Source organism: Protomyctophum parallelum (genome assembly GCF_964188405.1).
Source record: "Protomyctophum parallelum genome assembly, chromosome: 21".
Taxonomy (NCBI): domain Eukaryota; kingdom Metazoa; phylum Chordata; class Actinopteri; order Myctophiformes; family Myctophidae; genus Protomyctophum; species Protomyctophum parallelum.
The window spans coordinates 24,594,235-24,618,950 of NC_139713.1; the positions used below are offsets into that span (position 1 = coordinate 24,594,235).

The 24,716-nt window shown below is 42.4% G+C and overlaps 1 protein-coding gene across 5 annotated transcripts in view; it reads right to left on the minus strand.

Annotated features, from left to right (window-relative positions):
- mphosph9 (M-phase phosphoprotein 9) overlaps positions 1-21,211 on the minus strand; it is a 51,463-nt gene extending 30,252 nt beyond the window's left edge. For 2 of the 5 annotated variants that reach the window (XM_083793210.1, XM_083793209.1), the window contains exons 1-15: positions 21,097-21,211; positions 16,649-16,911; positions 12,600-12,747; positions 9,678-9,767; positions 9,093-9,559; positions 8,729-8,879; positions 7,922-7,994; positions 7,465-7,568; positions 6,844-6,960; positions 6,206-6,424; positions 5,455-5,648; positions 4,453-4,602; positions 4,195-4,282; positions 3,449-3,609; positions 3,046-3,100 (exon numbers count right to left, since the gene is read on the minus strand). In XM_083793210.1, coding sequence (XP_083649336.1) covers positions 3,046-3,100; positions 3,449-3,609; positions 4,195-4,282; positions 4,453-4,602; positions 5,455-5,648; positions 6,206-6,424; positions 6,844-6,960; positions 7,465-7,568; positions 7,922-7,994; positions 8,729-8,879; positions 9,093-9,559; positions 9,678-9,767; positions 12,600-12,747; positions 16,649-16,875 — 2,244 coding nt within the window. In that variant the 5' untranslated portion in view covers positions 16,876-16,911; positions 21,097-21,211. Of the gene's footprint in view, positions 1-3,045; positions 3,101-3,448; positions 3,610-4,194; positions 4,283-4,452; positions 4,603-5,454; positions 5,649-6,205; positions 6,425-6,843; positions 6,961-7,464; positions 7,569-7,921; positions 7,995-8,728; positions 8,880-9,092; positions 9,560-9,677; positions 9,768-11,264; positions 11,360-12,599; positions 12,748-16,648; positions 16,912-21,096 lie in introns of those variants that run through there. The other 3 variants (XM_083793211.1, XM_083793212.1, XM_083793213.1) reach the window with 3 other exon arrangements.
- Between the last annotated feature and the right edge of the window lie 3,505 nt (positions 21,212-24,716).

A 24,716-nucleotide genomic window follows, 5' to 3' on the forward strand; every position in this document is an offset into this window, starting at 1 on the left:
CATGAATCCTGTAAAATTCACAAAACACCACCCAACACACCAAAATAATACAAGATCTACGTTGAACAAAACATTAAGACAAACATGAAGCCTACAAAATTCTAGAAACACACCCCAAAACACCGAAAATAATACAAGACCTACGTTAACTACAAACATTAGGACGACATGAAACCTGCAAAATTCTAAAACACAACACAAAACCCCAAAAATAATACAAGTCCCACATTGACCAAAACATTAGGACACATGAAGCCTGCACAATTCACAAAACACAACACAAAACACAAAAATAATACAAGACCTACTTTAACCACAAACATTAGGAAAAACATGAAGCCTGCAGAATTCACAAAACACCACCCCACACACCAAAATAATACAAGACCTACGTTAACCACCAACATTAGGACAGCATGAAGCCGGCAAAATTCACAAAACACAACACAAAACACAAAAATAATACAAGATCTACGTTGAACAAAACATTAGGACAAACATGAAGCCTGCAAAATTCACAAAACACAACACAAAACACAAAAATAATACAAGACCTACTTTAACCACCAACATTAGGACACATGAAGCCTGCACAATTCACAAAACACAACACAAAACACAAAAATAATACAAGACCTACTTTAACCACCAACATTAGGACAGCATGAAGCCTGCAAAATTCACAAACCACAACACAAAACACAAAAATAATACAAGACCTACGTTGAACAAAACATTAGGACACATGAATCCTGTAAAATTCACAAAACACCACCCAACACACCAAAATAATACAAGATCTACGTTGAACAAAACATTAAGACAAACATGAAGCCTGCAAAATTCACAAAACACAACACAAAACACAAAAATAATACAAGATCTACGTTGAACAAAACATTAAGACAAACATGAAGCCTGCAAAATTCACAAAACACAACACAAAACACAAAAATAATACAAGATCTACGTTGAACAAAACATTAGGACAAACATGAAGCCTGCAAAATTCACAAAACCCAACACAAAACACAAAAATAATACAAGACCTACTTTAACCACAAACATTAGGAAAAAACATGAAGCCTGCAGAATTCACAAAACACCACCCCACACACCAAAATAATACAAGACCTACGTTAACCACCAACATTAGGACAGTATGAAGCCTGCAAAATTCACAAAACACAACACAAAACACAAAAAAAATACAAGACCTACGTTGAACAAAACATTAGGGCACATGAAGCCTGCACAATTCACAAAACACAACACAAAACACAAAAATAATACAAGACCTACTTTAACCACAAACATTAGGAAAAACATGAAGCCTGCAGAATTCACAAAACCCAACACAAAACACCAACAATAATACAAAGACCTACGCTGACCAAAACATTAGGACAACATGAAACCTATAAAATTCTAAAAACACAACACAAAACCCCTAAATAATACAATACCTACGTTAACCACCAACATTAGGACCACACTTACCTTCTCCAGTCACAAAACAAAACACGAACCATTAAAATCACATCAGGACATAGTTGGTACTGCAGTGTAATTATATATAGAAATTGACCACTAGGCGGGGTATCCATGACTTACCCAAGAAATAAACAAAAGTCAGTCTAGTGTGCACCCTCCGAACCAGCCATCCAGACAGTCATACATACAGCCATATACATATAGATAAGCAGAAAACACATAAAATGGACTCACCCCTAGCTGTCTAGCCTACACTACACCTACTGTACATCCCATTACACTGACGTATATATGCACATGGAAAATGTAATGCTGGGGTTAAACATAACAAAAGCCATGTGTTTTCCCTGTCAACTATCAGCTGTTGTCAGCTGCCAGCTGTCATCTGTCACCTGTCAACTGTCACCTGTCACCTGTCACATGTCACATACCACTTTCAATGATAAGGGACCCCCCCATCCCTGTGTCCCCCTCATGTATTATGCATACAAGCCACATCAAAGATAAGGACCCCCACCCCTGGTTTTTTAAAATCTAATTAACACATTCCGATCTCCACCTGGCACTTGAAACGGATTCTCAATAGCCACCTGGCACTTGAAAGGAGTGGAGAGAGCCCCCACCCTTGTTTACACAACACCCCTGTTTTTTAAAATCTAATTAACACATTCTGATGTCCACCTGGCACTTGAAACGGATTCTCAATAGCCACCTGGCACTTGAAAGGAGTGGAGAGAGCCCCCACCCTTGTTTACACAACACCCATGTTTTTTAAAATCTAATTAACACATTCTGATCTCCACCTGGCACTTGAAACGGATTCTCAATAGCCACCTGGCACTTGAAAGGAGTGGAGAGAGCCCCCACCCCTGTTTACACAACACCCTTTGAAAACTGCCAGATGTCAGTTCAAAGGAATGGAGAGCCCTATTGTTCTGCTTTTCACACCTGTATGCGGAATCTCTGCACCTGGCACGGCTGTAGACTGGGAACATGTCACAGCGACATGGAGGAAGGGAGGGTCAGATTCAAGCACGCACGCACACACACACACACTGTCATGGAAAATGTGAGATTAACTTTCATTATTTAATAATAACACTATGCTAATTATATTTATGATATATATATATACAATATGATTTATGATTTATGGAATGTATGGAATTCAAGGAATGTAAATAATGTAATGCATAAATTAATTACTCATTTGCATAATTTATGCATTAATTGACTCACTAGCGCCACCAGTGGTGGTGGCCGAAATGTGTAATGAACACCAACCATAATATACTACTGTAACACACTTAAGACTAAGTTGCTAAAATACTTTTAGTCTTACTAGAATTACTAGGTTAGGGTTAGGTTTATTCTAAGTGGGGAACAAATAACCTTTTTTGGATGGTGGGGAACATAGAACCTGGGGAACATAGGTACGCTCCCTTTTGCACCAGTCTTGCTCAAATTTAGAATTTTGTGTCTGAATCTAGATTGTGATCTTTTTTCGATTAATTGTGCAGCACTATTAGGAGACCAGCAAAGCAGACTCACATCCTGCAGCATCTTGTACTCCCGCTCCCTCCTGACCTCCTTGTCCCGGGCTTCCCTGCAGGAAGGGATGGACCACATGAAAACCACATTATTGTGGCAATTTTTTGTAATAATTACAATTATTATCAAAGGATAAAACTTTTATTTAGCACTTGAACACCCAGCATCCCGGGGGGGGGGGACGTTAGCCAAAGATAGGCTATTTGTGGCGAATCGATTTTTGTAGAGTGAAATAAGAGCATACCATATACTTTACAGAGAATTTGCAGCTCAACAAAAGCCCATTCATCCTAGTCAATGACGGAGGACAATTTCACAATACATTCAAATCTCTGCGATACGATTACTATGAGTGTTTTTTTTATCAGGATAAGCGTGACAACGATCGTCGTCCCATCCCTACCGGCAGGCGGCCTGCGCCGCATCCTCCAGCTGGCGGACGCGGCTCTCCAGGCGGGCGGCCGAGGCCTCCCTCTCTGCGCCGGACCGCTTGCTTTCCTCCAGGCGCTGCTGCAGGGATTTAACCGTGGCCACTGCCACGGCGTAGCGCTCCGGCCATTCCACCTGGCAAGGAGGAGACGTCACGTAAACCACTCTTAGGGGCTGTCACAATTAATGACATTTTACATGGCGATTCATTGTCAAGCTAATAATTGTGATTTATTTGCATTTTTTGTCGTTTAACATATGAATAGAAATGTCATTTCTGTTTAGCTTTTAGGCTAAACTAAATAAGGAAAGAAATGCCTTACAGTGCGTTTTAACAGCAGGAGAACAACGGCGAGCGACACTTGAATTTCATTGGCTATCGCCTAATCACCCACTATCACCGACGATGTCGCCCAAAAGATGAATTATTTTCAACTTTTCGGGCGACATTCCTCCACCCACTTTTCGACTATCACCTGTTCGCCTGCTATTGCTGCCGTTTGCCGGTAGTTGCCGGGGCCCATAGACAAATGGTGCACTTCCGGAAGATTTATCTGGCTGTCACCGCGGTTAAAATGCACTGTGACTGAAAAATAGTGGATATCTAAAGTGATATTTTGTCCAAAACAGAACTCATTCTGATCATTATCTACATAACAAAGAGATTAGAACGCCCCAAATAAAATAGTAAAATAGTCCAAGGATCTAGAACAATGTTACCAGTTTCTTTTCCAGTGTGAAATTCTTGCCCTCTAGGTCCTGGATATGACTGGCAGCTTCAGCCAGAGCTCGCTCTAAATGCTCACACCTAGAAGGAGAAAAATCATTTACACTTCACCATACCAAAATAGCTGATCTACAAGCTCACAACGTATCTCAATGTGACACGTTGTGAGCTTGTAGATCAGCAATATATTTTTTAGCCACCATCACACAACGTCTTTATAGCCAGGAATTCATGCCCACAAACAGACACACCTTTCTCGGAGGGCCTGGTTGCTCTTCTCCAGGTCTTGGGGCAGGTCTCTGAGGTTGAGCTTTTCTCGGAGGGTTTGGATCTCAGACTCATAATAAGCCCTCAGATCATCCACGTGTCTGTAGTGCTTCTCTCTAAGGTTCTGCCTCAGCCTACGAGGAGAGAGAGCCAGAGAGAGAAAGAGGGGGGGTGGATGGATGGATAAGAAAATGACTTTTGCAGGAATAGACAGTGGTGGAAAAAGTACTCACGGTCACTTATTTTACTTAAGTGAAAGTATCCATACTGCAATGTAGATATCTCTGCTGTCTGGAAGAAACCACCAAAATGTTCCTTTTTCAGGAAATTAAGAAAACCTTATATTTTGAAAACAAAGCAATACTGCCTCATCAAAGTTGGTGTTGTGACTTATATATTGTCAATTACTTGCATAAGAGTGGGAGAGGTGGTGGAGTTAGTTGCTTTAGCAGACAGTTTGAGGGTCCAATGGAGTTAAGAGGTTTTGTCCAAAGCGTTTTTTAACTTTTTTTACTACTTTCCATTGGTTCAATATTTTTTAAACAACACACAGATGTAAAAGGTGATCATAATGTTCAATAGCACTGATTTATGCAAACAAAATAAAAAACCTCAATAATGCAGTAGGGTGGTTTCCTCCCAACTGTTTTACAATGTAAAAGTACAAAAGTATTGGTATCAAAATGTACTTTTTTTTTTTTTTTTTAAGATATTTTTTTGCGGCTTACGCCTTTTATTGATTTTTGAAGGGACAGACAGTAGGCTGACAGGAAACGGGAGAGAGATGGGGGGATGACATGCAGTAAAGGCCGTGTCGGGTCCGGGAGTCGAACCCGCGGCACACTGCGACTGGATTACCAGTCTGGTGCCCAGACCGTTACGCTACGGCCTGGGCCTCAAAATGTACTCTTCATGCAGAATGACCCGTTTCACAAGTTTTCAAATGGCATAAGGTGGTTATAAGAGGCTTGCTACATTACACTTACAGAGAAAGGGCAACAGGATCTCCCGATAGCAAAGACCTCTCTACGTGCTGACTGGCGCCAGAGATGGACTTCAGCTTCAGCGTGCTGGTGAGACTGCCCTCCTCCTCGCTGACCCTGGCCGTAAAGGAACAGGGGGTCTGGTCCTTGTCCCGCGAAGCGGACTGCTGCGACGGGTGTGACCAAGGGCTCTGCACCTTGGTAGCGGACAAGGTTAATACAGTTAACTAAAACTAAATAAAAAACAAAATTGCATTTAAAAAAAACCACACATCGTTAAATGAACTAAATAAAAACTACAATCAAAAACGATAACTAGCTGGAACTGTATTGTGTGTTTACAAGGGTACAGGCTTTAGTTCCGACACTATTATTGGTCCGACAGTCATTAGACCGACAACCTACCTCAAACCCTAACCATAACCGCAAGCACGGTTCGAGCGCTAGTCCGACCGCTGTTACCGCATGACGGTGTTGTCGGACTAATGCTCCGGAATTACCATCGGATCCGTAACTGAATACATTTCCAAATGCTACCGTTTGTTACGTTTTTATTACACAATACTTACCTATTCAATCCTGCACCTGACAAATTACCTGACAAGTATAAAAAAAAACTAAAACCAAAACTAAAACTAAATAGCATTTCCAAAAACAAAAACTAATAATAACTAACTGAATTAGAAAAAAATTAAACATTCAAAACGAACTAACACTAATCAAAAAAATGGAAAATCCAAAGCTATTTTAAAACCTTGGTAGGGGAGAAGCTGGACATGTTGGAGGAGCAGTCTGTGTCTCCGGGGTTGTTGGCGCTGCACTCTACCACGCTGTCGGGGCTGACAGGGGTCCCGGGGGTCCCGTGCTTCGGGTAGAGGTGATGAGCCGCCTGGGCGGGGAAGGAGGGGCTGCTGACGCCGGAGGTTCGCTCTGACTGGCGCATGTGAACGGCAGGGTCCAGAGTTAACGCCTGCTGCAATGCAAACAAAAAGAACATGTGCAAGTTATGAGAGCTATGCTGCCTAAGACTATAAAGAGTCCATTCACTGTACGTGTGTGTATAATGAGAACGATATATCGCTTTGGCTGATATATCAGACATTATTTTACTTTTTGAATGACGTCAGGCAATTATGCCGCTGATGTGTCCCGATTTTTAACCACTTTCAACCTGTTTTGGGCAAAATGTTTTCAAAAATGTCCTAAAGTTAATGCTTATTTTGAGTTTGATTGGCTATTTTGGAAAGGATTTCAGTAAGTGGTTAAATAAAATAGAATATATATATATTTATTTTTTTCCTTTTTTTCTTTCTCATGTCTTTCTTTTTTTTTAACTAAATATCAGTGAAAACATTGGTAATCTGTGGTTTAGTACTCTCTGGCGTGCATTACCTGCGGTGACAAAGGACTGGATGTGCCGGAGCCGTCCCAGTCAGTGTGCTTAGGCTCTGGTTTCTGCTTGTTCTCGTAAATCTGTCTCAGAGACAGCCGAGGCTCTTGAGGTGGAGTCTGTAGGAGATATGACACCAGCGTTTAAGGCTTTGGAAACGACACGTCCATCTATTTCACTCGACGGTTTGGCAGGCAAGTAGCAATCAATTGTTGTTCCTTTTCTGTTCTGTGGCTTGTTTGATGTAATTAACCGATTCCATGCCACCATTGACACCGGTGCTGTGGCGACGGCAGTGCCAACAGAATGGCCGAAAAAGGCCACGAAGAAGACCCCGTGGGCCGGCTCCATGAACCGGGAGGAGTAATCGGCCATTTTTGAGCCACCGCGATGTCAGAAGCACTAATATGCTAACGGGACGTTGCGATAATTTTTTATTGAGCTCCTAACATCTTCCCTCACCTCATGTCATCGAAATCCAAGAATTGTTTTCTTTCTCGTAATTGAGGTGATATCAGAGTTAACGAGTTAAGACATCCAGTATATGGCATAATCAAAATACACAGTTCTCTCAGAGAACACATGAATAATACTAGTAGTAGGTTTCCATTATTTACACCTACCAGACTCATGGATACCTCCTGCAAAAGGAGGTACGCGCCGCTGTCAAAGCTATCCGGAAGGGGACGATAGATCTCGTTCTCATTCAGACGCCAATACGTCAGGCCTGGGAACAAATGAAACACATTTTAGCATCATTTAGCCTAAATGATGTCATGGAACTGCCTAAACAAGTTTCCTAAGATATGTAGAATGTTTTACCAAAAAGGGCCCTATCTTGTGCGATTCAAAATATATAAAAAAATGTTTTACAATCTGTAGTTCATCGTACGACTCGGTTGCACTGTGAAAGTAGCTGATCTAAAAGCTCACAACGCACCACGATGCGAAGCGTTGTGAAAATTAATTGCAAGACGATAGTACCCTCTTCTGGTCATTAATGGTTAATGTTAACAGGCATGTTCCCTATAAAACAACATTAATATCAGTCCAGTCTTTTCTCTGTCAGTGTGTCATTACCTGACACCTCAGACAGCAGGCTGTCACTCCTCCTCAGGGGAAACACGTTAGAAGAAAGCCCAGTCAGTTGATGCTGAAAGCCAATAAGACATGACTGGTTGAGACTTCACAAAAATAACCTATCCATTCAACAAGAGTTACTTAATACAGGGGGGTGCTGCAAAAAATAGTTAAATGTCTCAAAATGCACATTAACATGAATCCAACATATTAATAGAAAAGATACTGTTTAAAGGACCACTTCACCACTTTTCAACTTATCTTCATATAATTGGTCCTCACGAATGTTCATGATAAAATACCACCAATTTTTCTCATAAGAGGGCTGTGGGCAGTTTTAAAACAAGATTATTATTTATTTTTAATTATTTCAGATGACTAAAATGACATGGAAAAACTACATGAAATTGTATTCAAAAGACTATGACTAAAACTAAACTAACTAATGTGCTGTCAAAATCAACACACTAAAACTACCTCCCCCTGGCCAGCCGGGGCGCCTAATGGAGGGGAAAGGAACTGGTCGGAATAACGTGTCCCTTCCACGCGCTACGTCCGGCCGGGGAAATTCCCCTCTGTCAGGTGAAAAGAAGCAGCTTGGACTCCTCATGCATAGAAGGAGGCATGAGGTCAGTCCGCTGCCCCCCCAGGTTGGAGGAAGTGTAGCACCCAGGATTACATTAGATAATTGGCACTGGGTGAAAAGAAAACTGGGTTACAAAATCGTGGGATAAAAATGTAGATAAAAAAAAAAATCAACACACGAGTGCAGCCAGTTACCGTAGTTGCTAGTGAGTTGCAGTGTACCTGGTCCAGTGCGACTGTGTGTCTGTGTGGTTCCCTTGGGCTCAGGGGCTCCTCGTAGTAGTCACACACCTGGGGGGACGTCTGCCCTGCCCTGCCCTTCTTCAGCCTCAGCTTCTGCCTCTGGGCCCAGGAGGTCAAAGGCTGGTTGGCACTGCCAGGCAGGAACAGAATAGAAAAGAAAATACATGATTTAACCAATTAAAAGTGATATTTGTGTGTAAAAGCGATTAGATTTTGGTAAAGAATCTAAAGCTCTATATTCTGATATTCATCATTGCAGTAGTGTTCAGTAACAGGGGTTTCTCCCAGCTCTTTAGCAAATACATTTTCATTTGGGTTGAAAGTGGCTAAACTAAAGACCTACCTAGAGTCTCTCTGCTGGCTGGACAACGGGCACGATTCTCCAGTTCCTGGAGTTGTCTCGTTAGAAAAGCTCTGCTGGGGTATCGTCCCAGTGACCTCTGGGAGCTCTTCCTGGAGGCCGCAGGTCCACTCGGGGTGCTTCCCCTTCCTTGGACTGGCCTCGTGCACGTCCCCGGGAGACAGTGTCTGGCCCAGGCCCGACTCCCACACAGACAGGGTCCCATAGCCGCTGCTCCTGACCGTGTCCAAACGCTCCTCGGTGCCGGGAACCGCCGAGTTTGAGGTCTCCAACGCTTTATCGGGCGGAGGAGGCGAAGGGGAGGTCAAAGGGTAGCGGGCAGGGGCACCGGTCAAGTCCTCGGGGGGGGAATGGTCACTGGGGATGACGGTGGCATTGACAGGGGTCGGCTGACCACTGCCCTGGCGATTCTGGAGTTGAACCAACGCTTTAATTTCGTCTTGAATCAGCTGTAAAACAAGCATTCCATGTTGCTGTTGGTTTGTTTAATACACATGAATATTGTCTACTAAGTAATTACCAACAACATAGCATTACTAAGATTAAGCTGTTAGCAAGCAGACTGACCTGAATTTGACACTGGTATTGTTCTTGCTGAGCAAGGATTTGCTCTTGGTATTGCTTCTCGACCAGCTGAAAGAGATGCAACCATCGGCCCTGTTCGAGGAAAAATACCAGGTTTCGGTCGACATTGTCAATTATGCATCTGGCAGTGCACTTGTAAGTGTACAATACATGATGTTGTGACAGAGAGAAATCTGACATACAAAAAGACAATGATCGGGGCAGCGAAGCAGGTAGGTGAAAGCGTGACACAGGGCAGCATGAGCATGGTGAGTGCAAAGATGCGTTAGGCGGGAGATAGCCTGACCTAAGCAGAGACATTTCTGGTCTAGAGGGGCGGGTCGCGCCTCAGAAATGCGCGCCCCCTGATTGGATCTCATCGATCTGTCCGTCACCCCCGGCCCCTCCTCTCCCCCCTAGTGCAGCGCTACGTCACATCATTTAGAGCGACGCCCACCCGGAAGGGTTGACTCCCACTTTTAGACTGGTTCAGCCCACGGCTTTTTCCAGGCTTTCATCTTTCGCGCAGACGAAATGAAAGCCTGGGTATCGAGGTTAGGCGGGAGATGACATTTATAGATGGCACCGTGAAAGCCTGTGGATGTAGCTCATACATCATGCACATCATTATGCAAATCCTGGTCGGTCCATGAGCAGATGACCATGCCCGACCTTAAATCTCCTTTGGGCGTATCTTATTTACCGTATACTTCCTGTGCGCTATGGTAAATTGCATTTATAGCACTTAACCAAAGCACTTTACATAGATTACATTGCATTCACCCATTCACACACAAATTCACACATCGATGGTGGAGGAAACCATGCAAGGCACCAACCTGCACATCGGGAGCAATTAGGGGGTTCAGAGTCTTGCTCAAGGACACTTCGACACTAACTCAAGGGGAGCCCGGGATAGAACATCTGGCTGCTCTACCGGCCACTCTACCCCTGAGCCACTGCCGCCCCATTACTACCCATTTACTCCTTTCTTGTTATTGTTTTATTACTGTGGCAGTTCACCCTGCCACTGTATTTAATAGGACAACTTTGTTTTATTTTTCAACCTAAGTTCATGTTTTAGGTTGTTATTAGAGAAAGTAAGAGTTATTATTATTATTAATTTTGTTTTCATTTCTGGTGATTTTTCTATATTTTTCCTTTGTTTTCCTTTTTCAACCGGTGCCTTATGGGAAACACTACTCACGCTGAGTCAAAGTGTGACAATATTACTCTTGAAGCTTATATGCGTCACTCTACTCCCACCGGTATCTGCCCTGTATGTCGTACCGGGGTGCTGCCATGCAACTGAATGACCCTTCTGGGATCAATGAAGGTCTATATCGTTGCTGTCGGGCAGAAACATCTTATCTCCATATTTTACGTTTTTTTGTTTGTAAATGAATGCCCTACTGGCCTACTTGATCATACTACAGTGTCACACAAAGGTATCAAATGTAGCAGAAATACAAGCTTGAAAAGCGGCGTGAAGCGATGCATTTTGAGCTTGTCGATCTGCTACTTTTGCCATTTCTGAATTCGAATCCTGAAAAGTTTCCACCCGACAGAGACGATCTCCATATGCCTTACCAAAATGCCGGCTGACAAGACGACTCCAATTCTCCAGAAGCATGACAGATGCATGACAACGATCCAAACATACCGCCGAAATGACACAAGAGTTTCTATGGAAGAAGAAACATGAAAACTTTGACCTGGTCAAGTGTACGTGGCCTGCGCTGAATCCAATGGAACATCTGTGGCGTGTCCGCCACTGTCATGTGACCACAATAATAGTGAATATCCACGCAAGCATTTTGCCAACTGAGAATGATCCTACTCAAGTGGAGATCTGTCGCTATTTGAATGTAGAGCAGGGGGCATCTATGACAAAAACCAAGGGCACTATGGATGATGGCACAGGGATGAAGGTAGATGCATGGCCAGTGTGTTTTGGTGTGGTGTTCTCCTTTAAGAGGTTCTCCGATCGATCAGCCACCCATCGGTGATCAGGCAATTTTCACTCCAAATGACTAGATTGGTGATCGGTGATTTTACACCATTTAAGTGGTATAAAGGTCAATCAGATATATAGTATCATGTCGTTTTGCATCTTTGTGACAGGCCTAAACATTCTCCCCTTCCTCACCACACACACAGGAACAGTTTTGACATATATTAATTTTGGAAATATTCCAATTTTCCCCTTACGCACAAGATCGGTATCGGCCGATCGTGAGAAAAACAATCGGTGATCGGGATCGGTTCCAAAAAACCTGATCGGAGCACCTCTACTGGGTTTACACCAGACTATACTATATATAAACCATTTTACACTCCATCATTTCCACAGTTGGAGAGCTGTAATATCTTGGTGTACAACTGTACATGCGCAACTTTAATCACATTAACCATGGTGCTATTTTGGACATTGGCAAAACATTTTAAGATTCTTTGAAAATAGCAGATATACAAGCTCACAACACTCACCAGTACTGTATCTTATGACCAAGGCTTAAGTGTTCACATGGTACTGTAAGTAAGACTTTGGACTGGAATGTGTTTACATCAATGTTACATCAAGTGATATCAACCACATTGCAACCACGTAGCACTGTATATCAGTGTTCCAAAAATACTGTCTCCTGAACATTAAACCATCAGCTTTAAGTGTAGTACTGTGTGTTAACAATGTACAAACAAATTTACAATGTTTGTGCTTTCAGCTGTGATCCACATGACAAACAAAACGTGATAGCAGAGAGAGAGAGAGGGAGAGAGATGAGGCATGCAAATGCAATTACATGAGATCAATGCCTACGGAAATCAAATCCATCAAAAGGCCTGACTGAACATGCTCTTATAATCTCACAAGAACAGTGCGACATATTATTGAGCCATCTCTATAATAAAAAAGGTTCTCACCTCACAGTCCTTCCAGATCTCGGGGTCCGTCTCCCCACTACTCTGGATCTCCTGCACCAGCACCCTCAGGGTCTCCAAAGGACTGGGATTGATGAACGGAAGGTTTTTCCCCTGTTCAAATGCCTCGTCGGTGCTTAGACAGAGGCTCCTAACAAAGACAGCCATAAACTGTATTTTAGTGTGGTTATGTACACTATCACATGGTTTAAACCATTCAGGCCTGAAAGCATTCATTTTAGATCTTAGCTACTGTGTAGTGTGTAAAAACATTTTCTGAAAACGGATAGGATTTAGAAGGCATTTCATTTTCGCTGTCGGGCAGAAGCTTCTTATCTTCATTTTCTTTTCTATTTTTTTGTACAGGAGACTGACAGGAAATGGGGAGAAAGAGATGGGGAGTGACACACAGCAAAGGTCGTCGGGATCGAGAATCGAACCAGCGACACGCTGTCAGGCTGCATTAGCAGCCTATGTGCCCTGAATATGAATCCTGATAAGTAACAGTTTTGGAGTTTCTACCCGACGGAGACGATTTCGAAGAATCGGCCTCAGGTCATCTAAGTCATTCTTCAGTCATATGACCAAACCTCAAAAAATAACGCAGATGTACAAGATTCCGTGTTAGAAACAATATCCAGAAGCATAATACAATGGGATATTATTCATTAGAGAAAAACATGGAGACAGTGTAGTTAAGACGTAACCAAAGACGACCGATTGTGATGTAATGTTATGATTTATGCTCACATCTGATATATGATTTATTGTCAGTTCACACTGAAATTTGTCTTGCGACCCAGCAGCCAAGTATGCAGAACACATATACACACATTTGACATAACACAAAGAACAAGACAATTTACATACATAAAGACATGAAGACAAGAGCAATGTCCACTGCCTAGTCATAGTGCCTAGATTACCCCGTGGCTAAGTCTACAACTCCTGATTAAGCCTCAAAGTCGACTGGTGGACAAAGGACCTCTTTAATCTGACCTTATTGTATGCTGGTACACTATATCTCCTTCCTGAAGGTAGCAAGTAGCAACCTATATTCTCCATACAACACATGCTTAGTATTAGAGGTGATATTCCTTGCTAACCTTAGGATGCTGTTATCATACGTGGATGTATAAAGTTTCTGAAGTGGTTGTCCAACAATCTTTGAACAAATGTTCAGTTGTTTTAGGGCTGCAGACAAACATCCATACCAGGTGGTACTACAGTACTGATGAACACTCATAATAACAGAAGTGAAGAACAAAAGAAGATTCCGTCTACTAGCACCGAAGGATCTTAGACGGCGAAGGAAGTAGATTCTTTGCTTTGTTTTCTGACACACTGAATCAATCTGATCTTTCCATGACAACAGATGGTCCAATTACTACTCCTAGTTATTTGTACGAACATACCAGGTTGATCGGTTCACCATGAATAGTAATGGGGGATCTGTGTATCTCTGGTGGTGTACCAAAAACAATCTCTTCAATCTCAATCTCCAGGTTTGTATGTACTTGAATTGAAAAGGAAATCACAGACAGAGGGCTAGCATATCCATGATGAATGCATTCATTCTCCAGTGGTTGGTATTAACAAACTGCGGGAGAATGAGTATAGTGTGCAAAAGCCCACAGGGCTGTCATCAGTGGGGAAGGAATAGGTTTGTCTCTGTTGTTGACAAGATGGGCAAGAAGGTTGCAATGATCAGCTCAAATGTTCTGTCTGCAGTCTGGAGTCTGCACACATGCCTCTGATTAAACCCATTAAAACCAGAAAAGCATCCGTGTCATTTTAGATTTTAGCCACAAACCTCATAACGTGTTACTTTGTGCCACACTATGAGCTTAGATCAGATCTGCAATTTATTTTTTAAATCTTTAAAGAGAAAACTTTTAAGTCAAATCTTTTCTTCTGGGAGTCCCCGGAAAATATTTTGAGATTAATTGATTCCCCAGGTCCATTTTGGAACATGTTTTTGATTTTCTGAAAGATTTATTTTGAAAGAAATAGCGCAGATAAACTTTCTACAAGCTCACAACACATTGTGATTCGGCACGCTGTGAGCTTGTAGACTGGCTATTTGCGCTAAGAATCATACATACTGTACGTGTATGTATGATGTACTGTATGTCAAATTAAGTACTTTGGAACCAAATGACATGGCACTCCAACGTCTTTGCCTTCATTACCCAGTTACAGAGCCATTGGCCCATTTCATTTTGGACTGAAGACATCCAACTCTGGCACATTTTAAGGCTTGTTCCACGCTCTAGACTCAGTCTAGAGTACTGCAGTTGGTATTGAACACAATGTTCCAGCCGGCAAGGAATGTTTTTGTTTTTTTATGCTATATTTCAGATAGGTCTGTGTGCAGAGCAGGGTTTCTCAAAGTAGGCGTCAGTGGGGCCTTAGAATACTTTGATAATATTTGGAATTTATCAATGCCACTTGCACTTTGCTTGGTGCGTTGTTTTTCTGTATAGAATACACCAAGTCTCTTCACCAAATATAGCAGATCTACAAGCTCACATGTTACATACAAGTTTGTTGCTGTCAGGCAGAAACCACAAAACTAAAGCACCAAAAGTAGCAGATCTACAAGCTCGAAACACATTTCGAGCTTGTAGATCTGCTACTTTTGCCGTATTTGAATTTGAATCCTGATAAATAACAGTAACAGGGGGGGTGGGGTGGGGGTTCCAGGGGGTCCCCAGCAAAAGTAGTTGAGATAGCATCACAATCATTTTGACTTCCAAGCTCACAGCGTGTCACTTCGTGCCGCATTGCAAGTTTGCACATCTGCTATTTTGGAAATTATTCTAAATAATTTAGAATAGGTTTTTTATATATAAAAAGGACGTGTTATTCAGGAAACCTGGTGTACCGGTGATAATCACTTCATTTGTGCGGATCGCTGAGTGTATCCTTTCCGCATTTTTCCCCAAGCGATTCGCCTGGTGTCGCCTGGTTAGATGGAACATCCACGCCCATTCCACACCATATAAGGCAACAGGAAATATCGAAATACGTCATCATAGCCTGCACAGAGGATTCCCAAGCTTTAAATTATATACAACAGCCGCGATGAGCTTGTATAGCAGTTAATTTTGACAGGCGCGTCTCTGCACGGACAGATCTTCACGCAAACAGCGCGAGTTATATGTATATAATTATAAACTAAACTTGCCAACTTGCCACGCATTGCTTCACTCCTTGTTAAATGTCAGAACGTTAATAAGTTAACTGATGTTACAGTTACTTTCACATAATGAGAAAGAAGTTAATTTGTACTGTTCACCACACGACCAAATGCTACTGTATATTACAACTCGGCAATGATAATAGACCCCATTGATTTAGCCTACTGCAGTGATTGATTCCCTGCCCTGCACTGTCGGATTTGGAAAGCAAATATATGGACATGCATGGACACAGGACATTTTTTCTTAATTTCTTTTCTTGTGGGATTAATTCGTTTTTGGACTAAAGGCTATATTTCATCCGATCCAACTTGTTGTATGTTTCCTCAGAGTTGGCTATTCTGTGTGGCGTCCGCATGTGATCAATATACATTATTATAAATTAATAGTACGACGCAAATGGAGGCAGATATAGGTGCTTGCAGCAAAGGCATTTAGGCCTGGTTACGTGAAACTTTAATTGGCTGAGTCTCTGTCAACATATGCTGATTAGTGAGTTACAGTGGTAATACTAATCATCAGCCTTTCTTGTCTGTCTGTCTGTCTGTCTGTCATGTTTGTGAACAAGCGCGAGTGGAGGTGAGCTGGCTTAAATCTATGATATGACTGGCCGACATTCAAACACGCTGATGCCATTCATTCAGTATAGGCTAATGTGGTCTTCTATTTTTTATATAGGGCTAATTAGCCCTAGTGACTGCTGTTTGTCTGTCAGACTGGCATGTCTGTGGCTGTCCGGGCTCACCGTGCCGTTATATTAATTTTCCAATGTGAATTTCACCCAGATTGGACTCGGTTCAAAAGTGGTTCTCAAGTCAAAGAAGGGTGGACACCCCTGCTGTATGGTACCTGATCTTGTTGCATGCTGGCGTGATGTCCAGCGCGTCTACGGGTGTCAGTGAGGTCGGGATGTGTCCGTCCTCTGGCCCAGCGAGCCCAGAGGCCGATGTCCCCTCCGAGGACACCAGAGAGGTCTCGCTCTCCTTACCCCCATCTCCGTTAGGACCGACGTGGCAGTGGCTCAAGGCCCCCACCGAGCTGGACACATCCTCAGAGATACTGTCATCTGTGGACATGCTTAAGGGCCCATGGAGAGAAGATCACTCTGACACCTGTAGTACAAAGATACAAAAATAGAATCACACTTGTGTGAAGTGATGGGCAACCAGAATTTTGGGATGATGTTCTCATATCCGTGAAAAATATTTATTACAAGATGAATTTATATCATAGAGATGACGTCTTACATTGTCATTTACTGCCCTAGAAGAACAAACATTAAAGTCCATAGACTTGGCTGGCACGAATTACATCATAATTTACCCTAAACAAACATTAACCCAGACTTGGTTGGTGACATCCTTCCTAGAAAATATTCTTACACAACCTGTGCCAGAAAGATTTGTTTTGATGTAAGTTCAAACCACTCTTAACATTAAAAATGTTACACAGATTATACACCTCTACTGAGAAGCAAGCTTGGTCTCAGCTCTCCTAACTGTAATAAATGTGACACAGAAGTTGGTACATATGCACATATGCTTTGGAAATGTACAAAGATACAGGTGTTTTGGAATGAGGTGAAGAATGAGCTGGACACCTTGCTTGGATATAATTTGAACTTGTCACCTCTCCAGTGTGTACTAGCAGCTACGGTATCCAGTGCAAGGACCAGAGACACAACGCCAAATTGGTTGGAACTTGGAATACTCTTATACATAGCGAGAAAGACTATACTCAAGCTTTGGATTCATAGAGACGTTCCTACACTGGATGATTGGTACAAGGAGGTAATGACTGTGGTTCCTCTGGAGAAACTCCTCCGTGATAACATGGAAGGGTTCACGAAGGTATGGGAACCAGTCTTAGATACAGTGGACCCTTCTAGACTGCGCTTCAATGTACCTTATTGAACGGTAGTGAATAACAAAGACTCTGGTGACCTGTAATGTACAATCATGTCAAGACTGTGGTGTACTCGTTTTGTCTTGTTTTGTTTTGTTTGTATTTTGTTTTTTTGTCTGTGCATTGTAATGTCCTTATTGTGGTTGTTTTCCTATGTTGTGTTTAAAAAGGAAAAATGTGTGGTTCTATATACATTGAATGGCGATTGTTCAGCTGTGAAATTTCAGAGCCTCAATAAAAATACATAAAAAAAAATAAAAAATACTTTGTTGGTGACGGGGGATTAATAACAAGGCTCTAAACAAACATTAAAAGTCCACATACTTGGCTGGCCTATGACGTAATTTCTGAAAGCCTTGCATTGGAGGGGATAGCGGCCCTCAAAAAGGGCACAAGGAAGGAAAACTTTAATCTGGGAACCCAGATTGAAGATCCCTCTGGGGGCTATAGTGTCCATCATCAAGTGTCCTACCTACATGACAGATAATTCACTATTATGTAATGAGTCATCAGCTATGACATTACTGAATGAAGACAACTAGGGCTGTCACGATTACACATTTAAGTTGACGATTAATTGTCACAAATAATTGCGATTAACGATTTCATTGTGTTTTTGGCATTGGAAATTGGAACTTTATTAATTAAAAAATAAATTTCTGTTTGCCTTTTAGGCTTCGTGATAAAAAAGTACACAGGGCAGATATGACAAATAACTGTAATATACCAAGAAATTACTGATCTATAAACGCATCACAAAGTAACGAGTTGTAAGCAATGTAGATCTGCCATTTCTTCTTTTTGAGTGGTGCAACCACTCCTACAACCAGCTTGCAATGTCCTCGTACGTGTTTGTGTGTCTGTGTGTCTGTGTGTCTGTGTGTCTCGTACTTGTTTGTGTGTCTGTGTGAGCATGAGTATGTGACTTAAAAATAGCAGTAGGGGGCGCCAGAAACAGTGAGAGGGGTAGTGACTCTAATGAGAGAGAGTGAGAGAGGTAGTGACTCTAATGAGAGAGAGAGATAGAGAGAGAGGGGGGGGGGGGGGGGGGGGGGAATTGCACCACTCAGTTCACACGTGTGTGATTTTTTATGTATGAACAACTTTCAACATGGAAACCGTAACGATTATGACGATTATGACAAAATAATTGCGATTATCTCAAATAATTGCAATCAGACGATTGTTTAATAATTGTGACACCCCTAAAGACAACATAATGTCAATGTCTGTTAAGCTTCCCATGATCCCATCACTGGAATTAGCCGCAATTTGCAACTCTAGATTTTTTTATAATGGGATGAATCCAGAGTTGCAATACCCTCCATTGACCTTCTCTGCAAGTGATTATTTTTCTAAGTGCTGGAGTTTGGAAGCACTCGTTTTTATTAACGGGTCACGCTGCTGCCTCCTGCATTATGTGCAAATTCGAAACAGGTGGAACGCAGAAGGTTCAGTGACGTACGACGAGTGCTTCCAAACTCCAGCACTTAGAAAAATAATCACTTGCAGAGGATGTCTTGACAGAAAGTAGCTCATAACATCTCTACGGTGGATTTTTATGAAAAATAAGCTCGGCAGATTGAAAGAGGATAATTCAAGCTTGTACTACAGCTGCAATGTTGGTGAGTTTAACGTCGTTTAAGACAAGCAGATCGCAAACCAAAAAAGATGAATGGGGAGTCAATGGAGGGTATTGCAACTCTAGATTCATCCCATTATAAAGAAATCTAGAGTTGCAAATTGCGGCTACACTGGAATAGTCTTCCTACCGAATTAAGAGAGACCACCAACTATTTGACTTTCAAATTCAACCTTAAGAGATGTCTTAAAGCAAACCAAACTTGTAAACCCAATCTTTCATATTATACCATAATTGTTCTATGTCCTGTTATTGATAGGTCTATGTTTTGTATTGGTAGTTATATCACCACTTTTAACAGCCTGTTCTCAGGGACTACTGATGGAAATGTGCTTTTGGCTAACTGTCTCATTTACATGGATGTGAAAACTGACATGTTGATTAACATGCACTGTTCTGTTCCTGGTAAGTAAGTCAATAAATAAATAATGCTTGTAAACTTCCTGACCTAACATCTAGTCTAGCACTGAATAATCCTCAATGAGGCAATTATGGATGGCTGATACTAGTTACTATACTAGTACTAACTACTTAGTACCAGAGCCATTGAGTATAGACAGAGTTGCGACATTGAGGGGGCAGGAAACAGCTCGGTCACGTGGTTCATGTACTCGTGCAAGCACATAGACTCCAATGCATTCTGTAAACTCAAGGTGTCCCTATTCGCCAACAAAGTATATGTAGAAGAGCCGCCATTGGACTGGCCCCATGAAGTGAACGGAGTTGTCGTAACTCTGTCTTAATCTATGGCTCTGGTAGTTACTAACTAACCGAGATGCATCAGTTAACACTAACCAATAACATTCACTAGCTAACAACACTAACCAAGATGCAGCACTAGTTGGTAACATTCGGTAGTTAACACTAACCAAGATGCAGCACTAGTTGGTAACATTCGGTAGTTAACACTAACCAAGATGCAGCACTAGTAGTAACATTGAGTAATTATAGTTAACACTAACCAACGAGATGCAGCACTATAGTTAGTAACATGCAGTAGTTATTAACTTACTAGTTAACACTAACCAAGATGCAGCACTAGTTAGTAGTTAACACACTAACTAAAGCAACAAGATGTAGCACTAGTTATACGTAACAGTTTTAGTGTTACTGGCTGGTGCTGCATATTGGTTAGTGTTATATAGTAGTACAGTAGTCTCTAGGGAAGGCAGGTACCAACCCAACTGCTCTCTCTGCAGTCCTGTCTACATTGATGAGGAGGGTGCGTGTTGCTCTCACACACACACACACACACACACACACACACACACACACACAAACACACACACACACCTTTGTGTGGCTCAGTGGCTGCCTGGCACACATCATCTATTCTAGATTGTATTTAAACAAGTAAAACAGAGACATACCAACACAAGCCATAAGTATAAACAAGATAAGGTTTTACTAAAAGATAACATATTATGTGTCTTCACGCCAGCGATGATCCGCACAGCCCGTCCCAACTGGGATGCACAGCCCCGGACGTTATTACAACAAGCTGTTATTTAATGATAAAAAGCACTGGTATTATATAGCTACCATCCACAACTCATACACAATTCATATCTATAAGTTAGCTCAGTTAGCTCATCATGAAGCTAGCCCAGCAGTAGCGCGAGCTGTGCATGCAGTGACATTGATAAGAAGAAGATAATTAATTCCACGCGTAATGACGTGCTTCGCCGGGAACGCAGCTGCATTCGTGCTCGTGGTGAAGTGTGTGGGTGTGTTGTTGCGTATTATTTACCTGCTAATATCGTCCATGTTTTCCTTGTGTTTCATGGCGTGTGTGATGTAGTTTAATATAGTTGGCTAGCTTTGGGGTTGCTGCTTGTCTCTCTGCACTGCAGCGACGGTTGTTGTTGCCAGATAAGCAACCAGGTCTGTGGAAAAACAAGCCAAAAATAAGCGACTGGTCAGGGGACCACCACCAGTGGTCCTTGAGGGTGTTCAATTAAGCTAGCTAAATGATGGAGAGTTGGTAAAAAATGGACCCTTGCTTAAAGATCTTTAACTCTTAAGAGTTAAATCTCAAATGAAATCAAATGGACCCATAATTTACACTCTCAAAAGTTAAATTATTATTGTTAAACATCTGCATACGTAATTTACGAGAGGTCTACAGACCTGTTCATCGTTGGCCTGTTATCTCTCCCATTGGCACCACACATCAACAACACAGCATGGAATTGTGGACAAAATCTTATCCAACAAATTAAATTCAACAAAATATTCTAAATTTGGTTCTGAGAGGCTATATAATATAAATCTCATCAAATGGTGGTCCGTTGCTCACTGCCAAATCAATAATGGACCTTGATATGAAATTATGAATAGGGGCATGGCATTTGCCATGGGGTAGGCAACCTTACCACAGGGTAGGGTTCCAGCCTGATTTGTCTGATTTGTATCAAATCAGGCTGAAACCCAGGCTACGGTATACTACTAGTGGCGAAAAATAAAACTTCTGTGAACTCAGATTAACGTTAGGCTATACCAATATTTTTGCAATTTCACAGAAAAACAACGTCGCTTATAATAAGCGGACTCGGCAACCCTGCCGTCCGTCCCCTGCTGCAACGTTCCACAGCTCAGCGCTGATTGGTCTCAAACAGAATGAGTGTGGAGGCTTTTTTTTTTTTTTCAAAATATTTTTATACATTTGAAAACATGAAATGGGGCATTCTTTATAATTAGTTACTTTTGGTACTTTAAGGACATGTTGATGCCAATACTTTTGTACTTTTACTCAACAAATAACTTGCATACTTTTACTTAAGTAAAAATGATGAGTAGGCCTACTTTTTCCACCACTGGACATGCCTGTTAGGCATACAGAGCACATGATTTTATAATACAATTACTCTCTTCTTGCCCTTGGACTCCAGCAACAGTCTGTATATTTATTAATTATTGTTCAATACTAAATGATACCTTCTTAAAAAATAAATTATCTGAAAGTTTCATCATTTTTTAATGATACTGTGACTTAAACGGGCCATGACAGCGGGGCAGTGTGGCCGAAAGGTTTGCGGAGCGGTCTTGATACCGGAAGGTCGCCAGTTTGAACCCCCGGACCGGCACGTTAAAATGACTGGAGGTTATGCAATAACCATGGTTATATAAAGGATATGAGTGAATCAATTCACTATGGGTTATGTCCATTCTTGGACGTAAGACAGAAGAAATCTTATACACTCACGTTCTAATGGTATTAGAACGGGCTTTACGTCATGACGCAGTGCAAGTCCCTCCCCCGAGGGTATAAGTGCCTGCGCTGCTGTCTGGACGTCATTCGGTAATACTTTCTCCTTCTGCCGTTAACAAGCTAGAAGGGCAATTTGGTGAATTGATTCACTCATATCCTTTATATAACCATGGTTATTGCATAACCTCCAGTTATATTAAAGTCTACTCGTGAATCAATTCACTATGGGAGACCTAATAAACTCCCTTCAAATCACTGAAGTACGCACCCGTCCTCATGTGTCCCCCCGGACTGTGACGTCACAGGCGTGACGGCCACGTCCCCTATGAGACAACCATTCTGAGGTCAAAAGGTCACCGACCCTTTGACTTGATAAGAGGTGGGACCAAATGGACCCCCTGTCCACATGGTCCCTGTTCCTACCTTAAGGAGCCGATGAACCACGTCATCTTACGTGCCCCGAGGCCTAACCACCAACGGTCCCAACCGTCTCATGAGTTCTGGCCTCAGTCTTATCCTAGTCGCTAATATACAGGCTTCAAGGTATATAGAGCTAGGTCGACTGTTAATTCATTTATGTATTTACATATATACATATATATGTACATATACATCTATATTATATACTCACTTCCTTTATTTATATATATATATATATATCTTAAAGGACATGCCTCAGCGGGAAGCAACCTGCATAACCGCATGTGCCACAGTTGGTTCTGTTACATCCAGGTTATAGAACCTAGCAAAAGTCGAAGGCGAGGACCAACTTGCCGTCGTACAGGCATCCTGTATCGAGATACCTTTGTAGAGCGCCCAGGATGCCGAAATACCTCTGGTGGAGTGTGCCCTTAACCCCACTGGTGGCACTACTCCAGCCGTGGAGTAAGCCATCTGTATGGCCTCCACAATCCATCGGGACGACCGCACCTTAGTGACCGTCTTTCCCTTTACGCTAGCACCCCAGGCCACAAACATCTGGCTGCCCTTCCTGAAGGGAGCCACCCTGTCCATGTGCACTCGTAGGGCCCGCACTGGACATAGACAAAGCAACCTCTCGTCCTCCTCCATCTAAATGGAGGTGGATAGAACGACCTTAGGTCCACCGGAACACTAGCCAGGTTGGAATTCTTGGGCATGAAGGCCGGGTTTGGTTTTACCGTGACCCGCATTCTATCCCCACTAAAGATAGTGCAATCAGGGCTCACCAAGAGCGCCTGTAGATCGCTATATATATCTATCTATATATATACATGCAGTATATATATATATATATATATATATATATATTTTTTTTTTTTTTTTTTTAACTGTAGTGAGAGCCAATAGAAGGACGGCTTTTAAAGTTAAGAATTTCCATCCTCCTGAGTCCAGTGGCTCGAAAGGTGCCTTTGTTAGAGCGTTCAGCACTAAGGAAAGGTCCCAGGAAGGAATCAGATACCGAGTAACCGGGCGGGCCTTCCGAACCCCTCTCATGTACTGTCGTATGAGCGGATGTTCACCCAGGGCTTTATCTCCCATGCCAGTATAACATGCTGATATAGCTGCCAGATTGACCTTGGTTGATGATTGGGACTCATCCAGCAAGCCCTGTAGGAAGGTCAGAACCGTTATCACTGAGGCCTGGAATGGTAATTCCTGGTCTGGTTCCGCTGCGCACCATCGCTCGAAAACCTTCCAGGCAATATTGTATTGTCTCCTAGTGGACTGGGCCCTAGCCCCTGAATTGTGGCCATCATGTTCGGGGGCAAACCCTCAGCACTTAAATTGTTCCTTTCATGGGCCAGGCCCATATAGATCAAGGGTCTGAGGGCAAGGGTGAAAAATCCCTTATCCAGTCTGTGTGAGCAGATCCTTCCACAGTGGAAGCTGCCACGCCTGGTCGTATAGGAGGGAGGATATCTCTGACCTCCAAGACCCCCATGCCGGAGCTATAAGAGCCACCTCCAGGCCCTGAGTTCTCACTCTGTCCAAGGTGGGTCGTACTAGTGACAGGGGAGGAAAAAACAGGCCCCGCGGCCACTTGTGAGTTAGTGCATCCAGTCCCAGTGACGAGCACCCTTTGATGAAGAAGAACAGACGGCACTTTGTGTTCTCTTCCGATTCAAACAGGTCCACCTTGGCTATGCCAGAACCTGTCCCATAACTGAGCGGCCACC